Source organism: Salvelinus fontinalis, chromosome 36, assembly GCF_029448725.1.
Source record: "Salvelinus fontinalis isolate EN_2023a chromosome 36, ASM2944872v1, whole genome shotgun sequence".
NCBI classification, from domain to species: domain Eukaryota; kingdom Metazoa; phylum Chordata; class Actinopteri; order Salmoniformes; family Salmonidae; genus Salvelinus; species Salvelinus fontinalis.
In genome coordinates, this window is record NC_074700.1 from 7247058 (window position 1) to 7267107 (window position 20050).

A 20050-nucleotide genomic window follows, 5' to 3' on the forward strand; every position below is an offset into this window, starting at 1 on the left:
GAGAGCTTGAGAGGATCTGCAGAGAAGAATGGGAGAAACTCACCAAATACTGGTGTGCCAAGCTTGTAGCGTCATACCCAAGAAGACTCGAGGCTGTAATCGCTGCCAAAGGTGCTTCAACAAAGTACTGAGTAAAGGGTCTGAATACTTATGTAAATGTGATACTGCAGTTTTTTATTTGTAATACATTTTCAAAAATGTCTAAACCTGTTTTTACTATGTCATTATGGAATATTGTGTGTAGATTGATGAGGGGAAAAAACGATTTAATCAATTTTAGAATAAGGCTGTAACATAACAAAATGTGGATTAAGTCAAGGGGTCTGAATATTTTCCGAACGCACTACATCATTTTGGTTCAGTATCAGTTTTGAGCACTTTGATTAAAAGATAGTTAATTGTATTGTTAAAGTTAATTGTATTGTTAACAAATAACAAGACAATCATATCAAAAGTAAAGCGAATATTGCATTTTGAAAAGCAGATACTTAGATTGAATATGTATCCAAATAGAAAGATTTATTTGAAAAAATTGAAAGTTTTGAGTTTTGAAACATGAGCAATTTGGATTATCTGTTTAGATGTTTGTGCTTAGAGTTGTGAAAATGTACCATATACTTGTGAAAATTGCACCAAAGTGATTGAAAAAACCCTTATTAGACAATAAGCTAATATGATTCATATGGTTTTGAGATAATGTGCCATGTTTGTGACAGGTGACAGAATTCGTTATTTTACAGTAAAATGTATTATTATTTTCTTAAATTATGTAACTCTATAAATTGAACCAGTGGGTCAGTTTGTAGATTTGCTTCATAAATAGTTTGATCACAACACTGGTTTAAATTGAATAGTGCCGTGCGTGTGTGTCAGTGTTGACGACCAGACATAATCAACACTCCATTCCGAGATTCAACAGCTGCATACTCATATTGCGTACTCATCCCTGCCAAGAGTTACAGCACTGGTCATGTCACGGTCAGAGAGTGGCCCTACTCAGTACTACACAGATCTCATTGATCTGGTTTGTATCTCTGATATCTGGATGACAGATTTAATGCCAAATTACTGAAACGCGCACTCCTGGTTGCAAACTCCTGGTTGATCAGAGATAAGCTTAAGGTAAGTAAGGCATAGATGCAATCAGATCAAGCGGCATAACAGATGTTTTGGTGGTGTCGGAGGTGGAACTGCGTTGGAGCTCTCAAATTGTTGAGCAGCTGCTCTTGTGATCATTGTCACGAAGCCACACCCGTCCCACTCGCGTTAGAAATAGTGTAACGTTTACAGAAATAAATCAAATTGAAAATCATTAAACAAAATAATGAGGATTTAATCAGCCTGATCAAGGTGTAGATTACATCCCACAATCCAGTGTTCGAACTCGTAAATAAAGGCTGCATGGGATTTGTCTTAATGCAATGGCAATGTCCGCTTTAGGTATAATGCCAGGAGCCGCTTGTGAATTTGACAGCTCTAAAGCAGTTTCACCTCTGACACCCTCAGCTATGCAGTTGTCGGCTAATGCATATCTGATTGAATTCTAAGCCAGGAAGAAAGGAAGGAAGGAATAAATTGATAAGGCCCACGAGCGATAAGGGCAAAGCTGCCTTTGAGGAGTCAGGGTGGGTATCCAACAAAGAGGTACAGTTGTAGAATCTCCATGGCTCTGCAAGGCAATGGTGGCCAACCGTGTAATGTACACTGGGTATCTAGGTAACCAGAGAGGTACCCAGCCGCCAGGGAAGAGAAGCAAAGTGGGCGAAGCCCCAGTTATGTCAGCTCTGCATCTGAATAACTCCGGCCCCTCTTGCATAATCCAAATGATTTCTACCGTCTGTATATTTCTGTCTGTCTGCCCATCTGCCTGTCTATATATCTGTCACTTGTTTGCTTCGGCTGTCTAGTACCAAGTATATTTACCTGACCGTCTATCTATGCGGACCTCATTCCATTAAAAAACACCATTCCATGCTGTGACCAAGGCTAAACCTTCCTTCCCCCACTGAAACAGGGTAAATTTAGAGCGCTATTTTAGACAGGCGGGCTGGTCAGTGCAAGTCTTGGAGAGTAGATACAGTTACTTTTGGAGTCAGCTTGTTAAAACAGCAGGTGGTAAATCATGTTGGCCGTTAATCGTAAATGGTTCCAAGTCCTCTGCGGGTCGTTAACAAGGAACTGGTACCCTAGAATTCGCACGCACGCACGCACCCACCCACCCACCCACCCACCCACCCACCCACCCACACACACACACACACACACACACACACACACACACACACACACACACACACACACACACACACACACACACACACACGCACACCACACACACACACACACACTCACTCACTCACTCACTCACTAATACACACAGTGCAGACTTTCACTCGATCAGTGATTTGTCATGATTGATAATTTTCTCATTTTTCTCCTCACAAAACCTCTCAAAACACAATATGTCTACATACAAACACTGCTTTAGTGTATTTTAACCGTACAATGGGTCTTCACTGTGTACAGCTTCACTACATACATTTCCAAGGTGATAATTATAGCCATTGCCTAATACCTCAAGGTATTCAACACAGCGCTGTATTCACCCAGTGATTTAGTTAGAGCTCATAGGTCATACTCTGCTATGGGTCAGTACAGGCTCTAAGATGTCTTGTGAAAAGCCCTGTAAAAGCTATCAGCTATCGGGAGGCAAGGCAAGACATCTTCTTTAGCAGCCAATAACGCATCCAGACATGAGGCTTCCTAGATTGGCCATATCTCTCATCTCAATTCATAGGCAAGGCACACATACAGTATATGGGGCTGTATTCAAATCCAAAAAAGCCTGATGGTTCATGATATGCCTGTGGCATATCAGAGAGCGAGACAGACAGATAGAGAAAGTGAAACAGCTGTAAGCTAAAATACAAAAGGCCTAGAACAAAGATAACAACCCAACACACGGGGCAGCGGTCTAAGGCACAGCATCTCAGTGCTAGAGGCGCCACTACAGACCCTGGTTTGATTCCAGGCTGTATCACAACCGGCTGTGATTGGGAGTTCGATAGGGCGGCACACAATTGGCCCAGCGTTGTCCGGGGGCCCAGAGTTCTCCGGATTAGGGTTTGGCCGGGGTAGGCTGTCATTGTAAATAAGAATTTGTTGTTAACTGACTTAGTGGTTTCTATGCGTTTGATGCCGTTCCAGCCATTATTATGAGCCGTCCTACCCTCAGCAGCTTTGACTGATACTGGAGCTTTTCTCTACTGGGTCATGTTAACAGTGGCTGTGGGTTCACACTTCACACACATAGGAGAGAACATAACAGGGATAGGAGTGTTGTACAGGCATGGAGGTGTTGGGTAGCTGACGGATGGCCTCCGAACCCTGTACCTGTAACATCAGAACGGGCCGGTGGGAGCCTGACACCCTGCGAGGCTCCAGAGGAAGCCTGGTGAACAGGCATGATGAGTCCGACCGCTTTACCATCTGTCACTATGCATTTATCAGCTAGTCAGCCAATGGGGTCAAGGCTGGAGCTGGACAGGGGATTTCCAAAGGGAGGGTAGATACTAGGTGTAAAGGTAATCTGATATGGATCCTGGTATGGTTGTATGGGACCTGGTACTGGAGCCTATAATGTGTGGGTGATAAGCGTAATGTTACAAGACATTTGCATGACAATTGCTACTTGTATAGTGTTTGTATAATCATTTTTGTTTACTTGTTTTATTCAAGAAATCAAATCCAACTTTTGTTTGGTTTTTTGTTAGATTTCCCTTTGCCCACCTTACCCTCAAAAAGAACAACAGAACACTCCCCATTTCTCTAATGATAGTTACTTCAATCATCAATTTTGACATGGCACTTCTCCATTCTGGAATTGGAATTTCAATTCACTTCTACCACCAGGCCATCAGACTCCTGAACAGCTAACCCTAGCTGTCTACTTGCTCAGGTGCACACCTGAGACTATTTGCACCTTAAAGGGCAATTCCACCACTTTTCAACCTCATATTCATCATCTCCGGCGCCAAACCAGTGTCTAAATATGTGAAAACGGCGCGTTTCTATGACCTGTTGTTAAAAAAGAAATGAACGGTCCTAAAACATGCTTCCCCGTGGCATCGCAGGCTATGCTTAAAAGTAGAAAACAGTGATTTTCAAAACTTACAATGAGTTTCTATCCAGAGGGAGGGTATTTTCCTGCTCCCCACGCCACCACGAATCTCATAGTGTTTGAAAATCACTGTTTGAAAATGTTTTCACTTTTGAAGATGTCATCGGGTAAAACTTTGTAACTTTATATTTCTTTCTACAAATCTTAGAAATGCGCCGTTTTCACACATGTTTACACTGGTATTGTGCTGGAGATACTGAAAATGAGGTCGAAAAGTGGTGGGGTTGCTCTTTAAAGCTGCCACGTCCGTTTGCCATATCACAACAACAAAGAACTTACTGCAAACAACAAACAAACACACATTATTGCACGCGCGATAGAAGAGAACAATATGTACTGCAATAACAACGATGTGGGGTGGCCAGTGACGCTGTTCCCCCCTACTGCCGATTCCATCTTTAAAGACTATCTACACCTAGAGACTATTTGTACTGACTCTCCCCACATCCAAAACTTACACGCACAACTATGGCAGGTAGCCTAGGGTTAGCAGATGCTAAGCTACAGTAGTGTTTCATCTTCCGCGTAGGTCATCGATTTTATTTTCCAAAGATTGCACGTATAAGGTATGAAAGCAAGACTATTTGCATTGCGAGCGTTGGGCCAGTAACCGAAAGGTTGCTAGTTTGAATCCCTGAGCCGACAAAGTGGAACATCTGTTGATCTGCCCTTGAGCAAGGCACTTAACCATAATTGCTCCAGGGTCGCCGTCAATAATGGCTGATCTCTGGCTATGACCCCACTCTCCAAGGGTGTCTCAGGGGGAGTTGGGATATGAAAAAAAACACATTTCCACCTCTCACTTGTACATGCAGTGAAACAGGACAAATATAAGCACCCCCTATTTGACACACTGATATTCAACGCTGCTTACCTAGTATATACTGTTGATTTAACTGCACTGCCAATACACTACCCACTTTATATTTGTAAATACAGTTATACTTGACATAGCACATTCAGTATCTATTCTGTACATCCTATTATGTACATATCAGTTTATTATTTGCATACTACCTTCTTCTAATTACTTGATATTTTACTTTTTTTAAATTATCGATATTCATTATTGTAATGTAATGTTGAAGGAGATAGCATGCAAACATTTCCCTGCACCTTTTATACATGCTGTAACTGTGACGAATGTCATGAATTGCCTCGGATTGAGCCATTCCACAAAGGCCACATACCTCTAGGTCTAGGATTAAGTTGGGAAGCAATGAAAAACATTGGTAGCGGTTTGGATGGCTGACAAATCTGAGCAGACACACGGCCTCTCTTTAGTCACCTGCCCTGACAACAAGGAGCTCATTGGGTTGTATTTAACCCGGCCTCCTTGGGACACCAGGTCTGTTGAAGGGTTAGCAAACAGGCTCCTTTGGTTGTCTACAGAGAACTATATTAAGGGCTGGTGCCTTGTGGTTGTAATGGGTCCCTGAAAACAGAATATGTTTTCACAGAAACATGATTCTCGCTTGGTCCGTCTAGCAATCCATTTGGATTAGTGTTGTTTTTTTTCTAAGAATATGATGGTTGGGTGACCTTAGACTCTGGAGTCACGTTTTATGGATTTGTGACAACTGCAATACAGGCATGTGTTCATACTGTATGCTGTCTCTGTAAGCTCATAAACTAAACTGCCAGTAGAGATACAGGGTGTTTGCCTAGTATTTATTAAAATACATAATAGTATCCTACTTTGAGGAATTCTAGACAGTTGGTAGCTAAAGGTAGCGGTCCTGCTGCTGGGTTGTTGCTACTACCTAAATATTACTTATTTGAATTAATCACAAACAAACAGAATAGTAAATACTAGATATTTATTGTGTAATAACAATCTTACCTCTTTTCTCAACGTAAACATCAGGTAAATAGTAAAGTGTAAGATAATCAATCACATTGTAGGCAGTCATATTGGCATGAAGCCGTTTGGTTTGGAATTGTGTGGAGAGCGTCCTAACGCCCCCCTTCAACAAGGCATTTCTTCATCCGTGCACTGTGGTAGAGCGGGCAGAGACACAGGCATCTAAAAACTGCAAACTTGGAATGGACTTGAGTACTTCTCCGGTGTCACTTTGACCTTCCTATATGGTGGGAACCTCTACCCAGTCCCAACAGACAGTCTTACTTTCCTAAAGCCCTGTCAATGAGACATTTGTGTGATCTGAAAAACAGAAATTGTTGGGTGCTACTTTTCTGCAGTAATAGAGGGCCTGCATCTTTAAGACATTCAATGCGAGCAAAAGTGAGCTGTCATCAATACTCGTAACCATGCCCGGCATGCAGGGTTGCTCCCTACAAGCTCCATTGTTTATTTTCTACCACACACCATTAACCCGAAACCACACCATCACCACCACTACCCCATCCTGGTGTCTAATAGCTGTCTATTTACAAACCGATGCTGGCACTAAGACCACACTCAATGAGCTGCATAAGGCCATAAGTAAACAGGGAAATGCTCATTCAGAGGTGGCGCTCCTAGGGGACAGTGATTTTATTGCAGGGAAACTGAACTCCGTCTTACCTCATTTCTACCAGCATGTCACCTGTGCAACTAGAGGCGACAAAACTCTAGATGACCTTTACTCCACACACAGAAACGCATACAAAGCTCTCCCTTGCCATCCATCTGGCAAATCTGACCATAACTCTATCCTCTTGATTTCTGCTCACAAGCAAAAACTTAAACAGGAAGTACCAGTGATGCGCTTAATACGGAAGCGGTCCGATGAAGTGGATGGTAAGCTACAAGACTGTTTCGCTAGCACATCCGATGGCATTGCGGAGTTTACCACATCAGTCACCGGCTTCATTAATAAGTGCATCGACGACGCAACCCCCCCCCTCCGCGACCGTTAATACATATCCCAACCAAAAGCCATGGATTACAGGCAACATACACACTGAGCTAACGGCTAGAGCTGCCGCTTTTACAGAGTGGGACACCAGTCCGAACGTTTATAAGAAATCCTGCTATGACCTTCGATGAGCCATCAAACAGGTAAAGTATCAATACAGAACTATGATTGAATCCTACTACGTCGGTCTGATGTTCATCGGATGTGGCAGGGCAAACTATCATGAATTACAAAGAGAAACCCAGACATTAACTGCCCAGTGACACGAGCCTACCAGACGAGCTAAATGCCTTCTATGCTCACTTCGAGGCAAGCAACCCTGAACCATGCATGATAGCACCCGCTGTTCTGGATGACTGTGTGATCATGCTCTCCGTAGCGATGTGAATAAGACCTTTAAACAGGTTAACATTCACAAGGCCGCAGGGCCAGACGGATTACCAGAATGCGTAGTCAGAGCATGCGCTGACCAGCTGGCAAGTGTTTTCACTGACATTTTCAACCTCAACCTCAACCTGACCCAGTCTGTAATACCTACATGTTTCAAGCAGACCACCATAGTTCCTGTGACCAAGAACGCTAAAGTAACCCGTCTAAATGACTATCACCCCATAGCACTCACATCTGTAGCAATGAAATGCTTTGAAAGGCTGGTCATGGCTAACATCAACACCATTATCCCAGACACCCTGGACCCACCCCAATTTGCATACCTCCCCATCAGATCCACAGATGATGCAATCTCCAACCTGCCCTCTCCCACCTGGACAAGAGGAACACCTATGTGAGAATGCTGTTCAATGACTACAGCTCAGCATTCAACATCATAGTGTCCTCCAAGCTCATCACTAAGCAAAAGGACTCTGGGATTGAACACCTCCCTCTACAACTGGATCCTGGACTTCCTGACGGGCCGCCCCCCATGTGGCAACAACAAATCCGCCACGCTGACCCTCAACATGGGTGTCCTCAGGGGTGCCTGCTTAGTCCCCTCCTGTAGTCTCTGTTCACCCACGACTGCTTGACACAACTCCAACACCATCATTAAGTTTGCTGATGACTTGACGGTGGTAGGTCTGATCACTGACAACAATGAGACAGCCTATAAGGAGGTCAGAGGCTGCAAGGCACTACAGAGAGTAGTGTGTACGGCCCATTACATCACTGAGGCCGAGCTTCCTGCCATCCAGGACCTCTATACCAGGCGGTGTCAGAGGGAGGCCCAAATAATTGTCAAAGACTCCAGCCACCCAAGTCATAGACTGTTCTCTCTGCTACCGCATGGCAAGCAGAACCGATGCACCAAGTTTGGAACCAACAGGACCCTGAACAGCTTCTACCCTCAAGCCATAGGACTTTTAAAGAGTTAGTTAAATAGTTAACCAAATAGCTACCTGGACAATCTGCATAAATTTTTTTGACTCATCACATACACTGCAGCTACTGTTTATTATCTATCCTGTTACCTAGTCACTTTATCCCTAGTTATATTTACATATCTACCTAAATTACCTTGTACCCCTGCACATCGACTCGATAATGGTACCCTGTTGACAGTATATAGCCAAGTTATCGTTACTCCCCCTAAAAATTGTCAAAGACCCCAGCCACCCCAGTCATGGACTGTTCTCTCTACTACCGCATGACAAGAGGTACCGGAGTGCCAAGTCTAGGACAAAAAGGCTTCTCAACAGTTTTTACCCCCAAGCTCTAAGACTCCTGAACCGGTAACCAAATGGTTACCCGAACTATTTGCATTGTCCGCCCCCCCGCCCCCCCCCCCCCCCAACCCCTCCTTTATGCTGCTGCTACACTCTGTTTATCTTATATGCATAGTCACTTTAACTATACATTCATGTACATACTACCTCAATTGGCCCGACCAACCAGTGCTCCCGCACATTGGCTAACCGGGCTAACTGCATTGTGTCCCACCACCCGCCAACCCCTATTTTTACGCTACTGCTACTCTCTGTTCATCATATATGCGTAGTCACTTTAACCATACCTACATGTACATACAGCCTCAATAAGCCTGACTAACCGGTGTCTGTATATAGCCTTGCTACTCTTATTTCAAATGTCTTTTTATTGTTGTTTTATTTCTTTACTTACCTACACACACACACACACACACACACACACACACATAACTTTTTTCCCCGCACTATTGGTTAGAGCCTGTAAGTAAGCATTTCACTGTAAGGTCTACATCTGTTGTATTCAGCGCACGTGACAAATAAACTTAGATTTGATCATTGTGTATTTATTATTACGTTTATTATTACGTGTTATTACTTTTCTATTATTTCTCTATTTTCTTTCTCTCTGCATTGTTGGGAAGGACCTGTAAATAAGCATTTTACTGTTAGTCTACAACTGTTGTTTACTAAAGCATGTGACAAATAAAATTAGATTTGATTGGGTTGGACCCTGTGGGTGCTGTTCACACCCGAATCCTGAGGTGTCAGAGTGGCAGGCTGCAGCTATAAGCAAGACCCCGTGGCATGTCACACTGCATGGCTTCTGTTACACCGACATTGGGGAAGCACAACATGTAGGTCACATGGATTCATTCCATACACTATATTAGCCAAAAGTTGACTTTGTGGAAATGTCTGGATTACCTAGTCTTGTAAAAACAAACAAATGACCAAGGTTGTTTAACGTTTTACTTGAAGTACTTTAAATCAAGTTAGATTGGGTTGGTTTACAGGGTATGGTTTAAAAACAGATTATGGAGTAAGGTTGAAAACCAGTGATGTGAAGACCTCAAGGACTGAGTTTGAATTCCCAGTGTTCAAAATCAACCACTAGAGGGCATTAACCCCCATATCTGACAGATGGTCAGAAATCAGCGATTTAAACCACTGGGAAAAGATGCATAACAGGGGTGCCAGGTTCCCTTAGGTAGGCTAGTGCGTTCCCACACCTCAACATTCTCTCAAACCCCTTCATGGGTCTGTCTGCTCACTCTTCGGCCGTGCGGTGTCTTCCCACTTCTGACATCAATGTAGTGAACTGGGCGGTGGTCTGACTCTGCATACAATAATACCACTGTCTGACTCTGAATAGCCGGATTTATGTTTATCCATGCAGCATTGTAACAAAGCACTGCAGGTATGATTGAATTCTAGTATAATTCATATTCATACAACATTTGATCTATTGTTTGTTTTATTTATCATATTTATGGACCTTTGATTTATATAATATTTTAGGTAGAGGAATAGATAACGTAACATATGCAAGCACGCGCCACACTGCGCATACAGAATCAGCATCATCATCATTTTTTTAGGAGGAAAAGGCACCAAGCATGACTGAATATCCGACCAACCTCCTTGACGTCAGATAGTTGCACTTGCATGAGAGAGATGTCGACTTCCTCGAATTTGGGATTTCCAAAAGCACAGAAAACAACTTTAGTACATCATTTACTTTTTCGTCCGTCGTTTCCAGGTGAAATGAGGTAAGGACACAAAGCTTTGTCTAGCCCAATTTCGGAATTAAATACGAATTCGCAGTGTGTGCATTGGCCGCAGAGACCTCTACTTGCAGATACTTTAGGTTATGTTTATTTAGGGAACTTCCCCTTATCACAAAACTGCATAGAAAATCACCAAATGGTTAAAAACACTAGTCGAGTGGCATCATGTGGCTGAACCTTCCGTGACTGTTAACATTCTTTTCAGTAGCCTAAGCCTATTATGCTAATTTATTCCAACAAGCCATTAACCACAACAGGATTTGTCAAGACTTGTTGAGGAGTTTTAGGAAAACATAAGACAAAGTTAAGAATTGAGTCGCGTAGTAGGCTGTATAATGATTTGTTTTATTGCCATACAAATACATATATATGAATCTTAGAATTATTGTATTAAAATAATGATAATTAATTATAATTCATGTTATGTTGTATTGTCATGAGCTATTATTATGTTAAATACTGTAAAAGATGTCTTCCTGTGGAAGGTATGCATATCATCATTTTTTATAAATCTTGTATTAGTGTGTATTCTTTTGTTTTCTAGGCTCAGCATAAGACTTGCTTACCTTTTCCTGTATAACCTGCTTCAGTTCTGTGGGCACACATGGATATTTGCAAACATGACAGCCAGGTTTCTCACATTTGGTGGAGGTAAGTTGTCGAGAACAGAGTCAAAACAGCAGAGCTGGATAGCCTAGACCAGGGATGGGCAACTTCCACTCAACTCATAACGAGGCGCTGCAGGGGTCTGCTACGGGTGTGCTGATCTCGTTACTACTGTTATTCGTACGTTTTATCATGCTTGATACTCGTGATTGGAAAACCCGGAAGCGTGCTTTAAATGTCGGTAGAGCCTATACTTCAAGTAGGCTACGCGTTACTGCACTATTACTCAGATCACATCTTTATGGTCCTTCATTCATTACGCACATGCAGTCAGAGCCGGATTTAGCCTTTTGTCATAATTTTGTTGGTGGGCCCTCCCCCCCACCTTGAGAGCAAAACATTTTCGCAGCCCCCCTCTTGACAGCCGAGAGAAATTGTTTTCGTTTTTGCCATTTTAAAGCAAGTTTGCTGCATTTCTACACATTTTGCCGCGGAGAGAAGATTTTGCAATTTTATAACAAATTTCATGCAACTCTACACATTTTGCCAAAGGGTTCCCCTATGGGGACAAACCGAAGAACCCTATATGGTTCTACTTAGCACCTTTTTTTTTTTATAAGAGTGGAGACTAATCTAAAAATGTTTGGCTGACAGTCAGTGACTTACATAACGAGAAAAACTGCTGTGGGCTGCTAGTAGTTGCCCATCCCTTGTCTAGACTCAAGAGCCTATTCATAAATGCTTTACAAGACTGTATAATGCAGTATGAGTACAGGTAAAGTATGAACCCGAAACGAATGTTCTTGTTTTCCAGACGCGCTTGCTGACACCTTCTATGCTGTGGGGGTTGTGATGAGTCTATGCCAGCTGTTGTCCGTGCTGGAGCTCTTCCACATCGCTGATGGGATCGAGAAGGCGCGCCTTCTGCCACGGTTTGTTCAAGTGTGTGCCACTGCCAAGCTTAACACTGTGTTCTGTCTCTTTGGAGTCTGGGCCCTGTTCAAATACTACAAAGTGTACCCTTCATCCATTAATTGAGAATTTTCACTTTACCGATCAGACAAAATAGGACCTGTTAGAGCAATTCCTCTCTGATTAGTGGTCCTGTTTGGTGTGTACACGACTGTACGTGACTGTGCAAGAAACAAATGGAGATAAGTGATGCATTATGTAATTTTGGAAAGCACAGTATGTCCGCAACGACTTCTGTGGTAGTAGTTCACGCCAATATCAAAGACCTCAAAAGTAGTCTAATGCCAACGTTTCCTTGTTCCAGGTTATGACCAGAAACTTCCTACTGTTTATGGTGATAGTCAGTCAAGAGGAGATCCAGAGTAAACCAGTTGTGTGTGCACAGTTTTACCTGTGGAATATTCTAGATCTGTTAAGGTATGTATATTTTATCGGAACAAAGACATACAAAGGGTTTGGGTTGCACATTTTTGTCCTAACTCAGCACTTACATCTCATTCAACTATTCACCTAGCCCTTGATTAGTTAGGCTGGAACAGGTGTGTTGACCTGGCAGTATGGTGCCGTGGCAACAACATTTCCCTCAACCTCAGTAAAACCAAGGAGATGATCGTGGACTATAGGCACAGTCATGAAGAAGGTGCGACAGTGCCTCAGGGTCGCATGGCGCTACAGGGGGTGGTGCGGACAGCCCAGTGCATCACTGGGACCGCGCTCCCAGCCACCCAGGACCTCTATATGAGGCGGCGTAAAAGGAAGGCCTGCAAAATCGTTAACTCCAGCTACCTAAGCCATAGACTGTTCTCTCTGCTTCCGCATGGCAAGCGGTACCGGTGCATCAAGTCTGACACCAACAGGCTCCTGAACAGCTTCTATCCCCAAGCGATAAGACTTTTAAATAGCTAACAGAATGTCTACACGCTCTGTCTGAGTTGACCCTTGTATTTTATTTTTGCACTGTCTCTATGCACACTCACAAGACTCTACACATTCTCACTCAGTGACACGCGAACACACACATAACATGCACACATTAATACTGACTCTACACACACGCACGCACATATAATCATAATTTACGCTTCTGTTACTCTGTTTATCCTATATCCGTATGCCTAGTCACCGTAGCCGTATATATATACCTCAGTATTCTTCAGAAAGTTCTGAAAGTATTCACACCCCTTGACTTTTTCCACATTTTGTTGTGTGACAAAGTGGGATTCATTTTTTTGTTAACAATCTACACAAAATACTCTGTAATGTCAAAGTGGAATAAAACTTCTAACATTTGTAAAAGATTAATGAAAAATAAAACATGGATATATCTTGGTTAGATAGGTCTTTAACCCCCTAAGTCAATGTGTTAGAATCACCGTTGGTAGTGATTACAGCTGTGAGTCTTTCTGGGTAATATGTCTTTAAGAGCTTTTCACACCTCGATTGTACAACATTTCCATTACTCTTTTCAAAATTCTTCAAGCTCTGTCAAATTGGTTGTTGATCATTGCTGGACAACCATTTTCAGGTCTTGCCATAGATTTTCAAGCAGATTTATGTCAAAACTGTAACTCGGCCACTCAGGAACATTCACTGTCTTCTTGGTAAACAACTCCAGTGTAGATTTGGCCTTGTGTTTTTGGTTATTGTACTGCTGAAAGGTAAATTCATCTCCCAGTGTCTGATGGAAAGCAGACTGAACCAGGTTTTCCTCTAGGATTCTGCCTGTGCTTAGCTCCATTCAGTTTATTTTTTATCCTCAAAACTCCCCAGTCCTTAATGATTACAAGCATATCCATAACATGATGCAGCCACCACTATGCTTGAAAATATAAAGAGTGGTACTCAGTAATGTGTTGGATTGGATTTGCCCCAAACATAACACTTTGTTTTCAGGAAAAAAAGTAAATTGCTTTGCCAATTTTTTTACAGTATAACTTTAGTGCCTTGTTTCAACAAGATGCATGTTTTGGAATATTTGTATTTTGCAAGGTTTACTTCTTTACTGACTTCTTTTCATTTAGGTTAGTATTGTGGAGTAACTAAAATGTTGTTGATCTATCCTCAGTTCTCTCCTATCACAGCCATTAAACTCTAACTGTTTTAAAGTCACCATTGGCCTCATGGTGAAATCCCTGAGCGGTTTCCTTCCTCTCCGGCAACTGAGTTAGGAAGAACGCCTGTATCTTTGTAGTGTCTGGGTGTATTGATACACCATGCAATGTGTGATTAATAACTTCACCATGCTTAAAGGGATATTCAATGTCAGCTTTTTGTTACCCATCTACCAATAGGTGCCCTTCTTTGCAAAGCATTGGAAAACCTCCCTGGTCTTTGTGGTTGAATCTGTGTTTGAATTTCACTGCTCAACTGATAATTGTATGTGTGAGGTAGTCATTCAAAAATCATGTTAAACACTATTATTGCACACAGTGAGTCCATGCAACTTATGTGATTTGTTAAGCACATTTTTACTCCTGAACGTATTTAGTCTTGCTATAACAAAGGGGTTGAATACTTATTGACACAAGACATTTCAGCGTTTCGTTTGTAGTTAATTTGAAACATATAATTCCACTTTGACATTATGGGGTAATGTGTGTAGGCCAGTGACACAAACATTTAATCCATTTTACATTCAGGCTGTAACAGAATGTGGAAAATTTCAAGGGGTGTGAATACTTTCTGAAAGCACTGTAGCTTCTCACTTTCTCTTATTTCTTGTGTGTTTTTGTTCTACCTTATGTAATTTTTAGTGCTACATTGATATTGGTTACTGCATTGTTGGGTTTTGAGCTTGCATGAAAGGCATTTCACTGTTCTTGTGCACGTGACATTAAAAGTTGAAACTAGTGTTAAGATGAAACGAAAATGTGCACCACTCCAATGGTTGCTAATGGGTTGACTTTTGGTTCTGTCTGGCATTTGCAGGTACCCCCATGTTCTCCTGTGTTTGATGGGAACGGATTCCTTTGGCATGCTGTGGGCTCGATACACCCTATCCATCCCCATCTACATAATCTCAGTCATCACAGAAGGTTCATACGTTACTATTATTTTACATAAGGTGCACTCAGTAAGATTTCATTGCCACAGCTCAGGGATTATTTCAAATATTAAAATACACCCCCTGGTTTTTGAAATAGATTCTTGCAGGGATGTGAATATGGTTACAAAAAAGAAAATATCTGAATGAACCTGCTGTTTTTATACAGTGAGGGTTTGAGACCGATGTTTTGACAGTAAACATTAAGCAGTGGTTTTATAGGTTGCTTGGAATGTTATTTTTCTCTCGCAGAATTTAGTTCCTGACTAACAGATTCATTAGACTCTTTATCTACAGACTGAGGGCTCATTGCATCTTACAGAATGCCCCTTTAAAAGGCCAATCTGCAGCCCCTTTAAAAGGCCAATCGGCAGTTGAAACAATAACAAAGCTTCTACTCCATCAGGGAACAAAGCTTCTACCCCGTTTTAGTAAAGAGATGAGGGATAGAGTTAGAGAAATGTAACCACTCTCAAATGTATAGACAGAGCTATGGTTAAAAGGACTGATCATCCATGATATCAAAACCATTTTTGAGGCTATACAGTGTTTGTTTTTACATGTGTGTCGTTTACAAACATTGTAGTACAACAAGATTATATTTTGGGTTCTGATGGGCTACAACAGTTGAACTAAGCTCATGAGGCATTTCTAAGTAATTTTTTTTGAGGGGAGAGAAGATAGAGAAATGTAATAGTACACTTTCACTTGGTTTGTTTTAATCTCCTCTCACAGTGTCTCATTTTATCCTGTTACAGTTGGTGATGATGTGTCAGGCGTTGCATGTTGTGAGGAAACAATATTTCGAACAGACAGGAAGTGAGTTGGCACAGCAGGCTGACCAAGATATTAAAGTCAGGAAATGGGACACATTCCAACTTCTTTAGGCGCCTGTGTGTGTTTTTTTAGACAGTACAGAGTACATGCATTTTGCCTAAACAACTTCTGTGTTTTAACAGTAGACCATAGACATTTTTGCAATTTTGCCTTCCACTTGGTCTATTTTGTGTAACGAAGAGTGTGTGCGAAGAATCTTTCTGCTTTGCTCTTTTCCAGGCATTACCATTCACCAATCACTGCCTTACTTTGAGTCATTGGGAACATACTCATTCCAGCTCAGCCTGCCTGTGTCTGCAGACATTTACTTCCCTATCCTCCTGAAGGCATACTTACCTTTACTGGCTGTTGGTAAGTTAACAGATTTAGCTTCCTTAGCAGAGCCTAAAGGCGCAGGCTGAATGAAACTGGAAGAGCCATTTACAAAAAGGGAATGTTTCTGTAATTAATTCCTTAAATGAGTTCCACTATGTCTGACGGAAACAAAACACTGCATTCCACAGTAAGAACCTCATACCAATGTTTAAGCATGGTGGTGGTAGTGTGATGTTTTGGGTATGCTTTGCTGCCTCAGGACCTGGATGACTTGCCATCATTGAAGGAACCATGAATTCTGCTCTGTATCAGAGAATTCTAAAGGAGAATGTCAGGCCATCTGTCCGTGAGCTGAAGCTGAAGCGCAGATGGGTCATGCAGCAAGACAATCATCCAAAACACACAAGCAAGTCTACATCAGAATAGCACAAAAGCAACACATTCCAAGTTCTGGAATCGCCTAGTCCAGGGGTTCCTAAACTTTTTTGTCCCACGACTCCATTTTGATATCTGAAAATTCTCACAACCATGTGAAAAAAATTCTGTACATAACAGCCAATGTTTACTTTTTAAATTTGGGGCTATGGCGGTCAATTGAAAAACATTCTAACATTATTTCTGATTGTCTTCTCACCATCACATACTTTTAATGTGGGGCTATGTCAGTCAATTGGAAATTAGTCTGACAATGTATCTTATCTCACCACCACTAATGAGATGGGTGTGCTTAATGCATGTCGCGTCGGAGCTTCTCAAAGTCAGGGGGCGTGGTCGACACTGCACTCCTCATCTCTGCTGTCACATCCAACCTGGATCGATATTTGGTTTTAATGCAGATGATTGCGCTGAATACAGCTTCACACAGATATGAGCTGGCGAAGGGTACCATGAGTTTTATGCTGCTTTCAAGACAACTAGGATTCAAGGTCAAATCCTGACATTAGTGATCTTCAAGTTGGGAAGTCGGAGCTCTAAAAAGAGGCCAGAGTTCCCGAGTTGGAATTCCAAGTTGGATGACTGTCAAAAACGATTTTTTTCCTCTCGGAGCTCGTTTTTCCCCCCAGAGTTCCGAGTTGTCTTGAATGCAGTGAAGTCGGATAGCAGAGATTTCTGAGTTCCCAGTTGTCTTGAATGCAGTGAAGTCGGTTAGCAGAGATCTCTGAGTTCCCAGTTGTTTTGAACGGTGATGATTTCTCTATTTTGAAAGTTACAAATCTTGAAAAGTTCATTGCTTACAAGCAAAACATTTTGGAATTATGTCAACAATGAACTAATGAAACAAATACAAAAATAGATTTTGGGTGGAATTTTTCATTAATGCTCAGAGGCCTACCATAGGTCAGGGCTGGCCAACCCTGTTCCTGGAGAGCTACCCTCCTGTAGGTTTTCACTCAAACCCCAGTTGTAACCAACCTGATTCAGCTTTTCAAGCAGCTAATTATTAGAAGCAGGTGTGCTAGATGAGGGATGGAGTGAAAACCTACAGGACAGTAGCTCTCCAGGAACAGGGAGTCAGGAACCAAAACTCGTTCTTAGAGACCTGTGAATGCATTCAGTCACATGACAGCTCGATCAGCTGTTCGATTTTACTTACGGGCACGTCAACTGAGCCAGGACCACAGTGAAACTTCCAAGTGTTGGGAGGTGAGCGGTCATCACTCGCGTGATCCGAGGGAAGGGGGCATGGTTCGCTTTTGAAAGATACATTTTATTTTCATTACACAGAAAGTCGACTAAGTCTTTTTTTTTTTTTACACACATCCATTGTGAATGACAACGGTTCCTCTCAATGCGAAAATCTTTCCAACATTCCCCCTCGATAACCGCCAAGCTTTGGTATGAAATAGATCATTGTTATGCTCGGATCCCATATCGCCACGAACTGCCGTGCGCGCAGTGGATTGCGGTTTGATGTAGTTTACAATCGAAGTTACCTGCTGCAGTACACCTCCGAGTTCTGTTCTCAGGTCTTTTTCCGGCAGTTGCTCTTGGTGTACCATACAATGCGTCCATATGGCAGAATGAGACACATTCAGAACTAGAGTGCAGAGGTCTGCCCACCATGTGCAAAAGCCCACCATTCGAACCCATGGAATCTGTTTTTTTTTAATCAATAGAGGCACGTAGCAAACTAAATATCCCATGTACCCTTTCATGCTCGGGAATCATGAGACGCATCATCATCGCATCTGCCGACAACAAAAGTCAATACATGGGCATCTCGGTTTTGAGTCCAGCTTCAGTTCTCTCTTGATTGCTAGCAATATCATAAATGCTTCATTTAACAGTCTTATATAACAATGGTATGAAGCGAGTTTCTGTGCCTCTGCCTCTCCACACATTGTTTCCACCAAATCAATTGCCTAGCTATTCACCGTGGGAATGACTTATGTGCAATGGTCAAGTACTGCCTTTTCCCACTATTTAAGGTTGCTCTGGGTTCTTTTAGATTTGAATAATTTTCATTTACATTTTTAAGATTAAACACATTACAATGATTTTGAGATAAAAAATAATATAATCTTTGTAAGTATATATTTTTTCTCAGGATTTTGGAAATTCTCCCGTTACCCCATTTTCATATCAGGTGACCCCACATGGGGTTGCGACCCCTAGTTTGGGAACCACTGGCCTAGTCAAAGACCATACCTAAACCCAATTGAGATGTTGTGGCAGGACCTGAAACTAGCAGTTCATGTTCGAAAACCCACAAATATCATTGAGTTAATGCAGTTCTGCATGGAAGTGTGGGCCAAAATTCCTCAACAGGGATTTGAGAGACTGATCAACAACTACAGGAAGTGTTTGGTTGCAGACATTGCAGCTAAAAGTGGCACAACCAGTTATTGAGTGTAAGGGGGCAATTACTTTTTCACACAGGGACATTGGGTGTTGCATAACCTTGTTAATTAAATAAATGAAATAAGCATCAACATTGAGTCATTTGTTCACTCAGGTTCCCTTTATCTAATATTAGGATTTGGTTGAAGATTTGATAACATTCAGTGTCAGAAAATACACACAAAAAAAAATAGAGAACATCAGAAAGTAAGCAAATACTTTATCACAGCACTCTAGCTTCTGTACTGAATATTTTATATTCAACTACTTGCCCTGCCCATGAACAAACCTGCTAACTGTGACAACATTTTGTCTTTCTAGGGGCTTGTGTAACCGTGTGGCATTCGCTGAGTGCGAGGGAACTGCGTCTTGACAAGTGGAATAAGAAGATTAAAAGGAAATGAGGTGGATTTCTTATTGTAGGATATATCACTTCGGGAGTTACTTAAGAAGACATGATAGACATTATTACCCAACAGCAAATGAGAACATCTTCCTAAGAAGCCTTCATTGCACAACATCGCTTCGATGAGGTCACACTTTCGGAATAGTTGGCTAAGCAAAATGTTTATAAACGTGTTCAGTTGAGAAACTTGCTGGTCTTTTCTTCCAAGGCTTGATGTCTAATCTAAGCACTACTTAGTCTAAAAGGAACAAAACATCAGAAAATCAGTTTGTGTTAACATCTCAAGTGTTTTAATGAGGAACTCATGGTTGCACAACAAGTCTTTTTCTCAATGATGTTAGTAAAGCAAACAATTGCACAGTACAAGTGGCAGGAATGATAAGCTTCCACACACACACACACATATATGTACGTACGTACGTCCATACATACATACGTATGTGTATATATATATATATATATATGCTTTGTCCTGGGGAAAATAGATTGTTTCATGGCC

The 20050-nt window shown here is 41.8% G+C and overlaps 1 protein-coding gene across 3 annotated transcripts; it reads left to right on the plus strand.

Annotated features, from left to right (window-relative positions):
* Window positions 1-9911: 9911 nt before the first annotated feature.
* hacd4 (3-hydroxyacyl-CoA dehydratase 4) lies at window positions 9912-19737 on the plus strand. 3 transcript variants are annotated; one of them, XM_055900520.1, is made up of 8 exons: window positions 9919-10161; window positions 10343-10513; window positions 11076-11182; window positions 11952-12079; window positions 12414-12526; window positions 15038-15144; window positions 16209-16340; window positions 19467-19737. In XM_055900520.1, the coding sequence occupies exons 2-8, from the start codon at window positions 10410-10412 to the stop codon at window positions 19547-19549; spliced, it is 774 nt and encodes a 257-aa protein (XP_055756495.1). In that variant the 5' UTR covers window positions 9919-10161; window positions 10343-10409; the 3' UTR covers window positions 19550-19737. The 3 variants fall into 3 exon arrangements, with proteins under 3 accessions (XP_055756496.1, XP_055756495.1, XP_055756494.1); XM_055900519.1 differs by having other exon boundaries at window positions 9919-10513; XM_055900521.1 differs by lacking the exons at window positions 16209-16340; window positions 19467-19737 and adding an exon at window positions 15911-16202 and having other exon boundaries at window positions 9912-10513.
* The last annotated feature ends 313 nt before the right edge of the window (window positions 19738-20050 follow it).

Excerpts from the sequence above, each read along its gene's own strand:
- hacd4 (XM_055900519.1), top strand. The coding sequence starts at position 10,410 with ATGAGAGAGATGTCGACTTCCTCGAATTTGGGATTTCCAAAAGCACAG. Across the intron at positions 10,514-11,075 it reads TCGTTTCCAGGTGAAATGAG|GCTCAGCATAAGACTTGCTT; the intron begins GTAAGGACACAA and ends TTTGTTTTCTAG. Across the intron at positions 12,527-15,037 it reads AATATTCTAGATCTGTTAAG|GTACCCCCATGTTCTCCTGT; the intron begins GTATGTATATTT and ends TGGCATTTGCAG.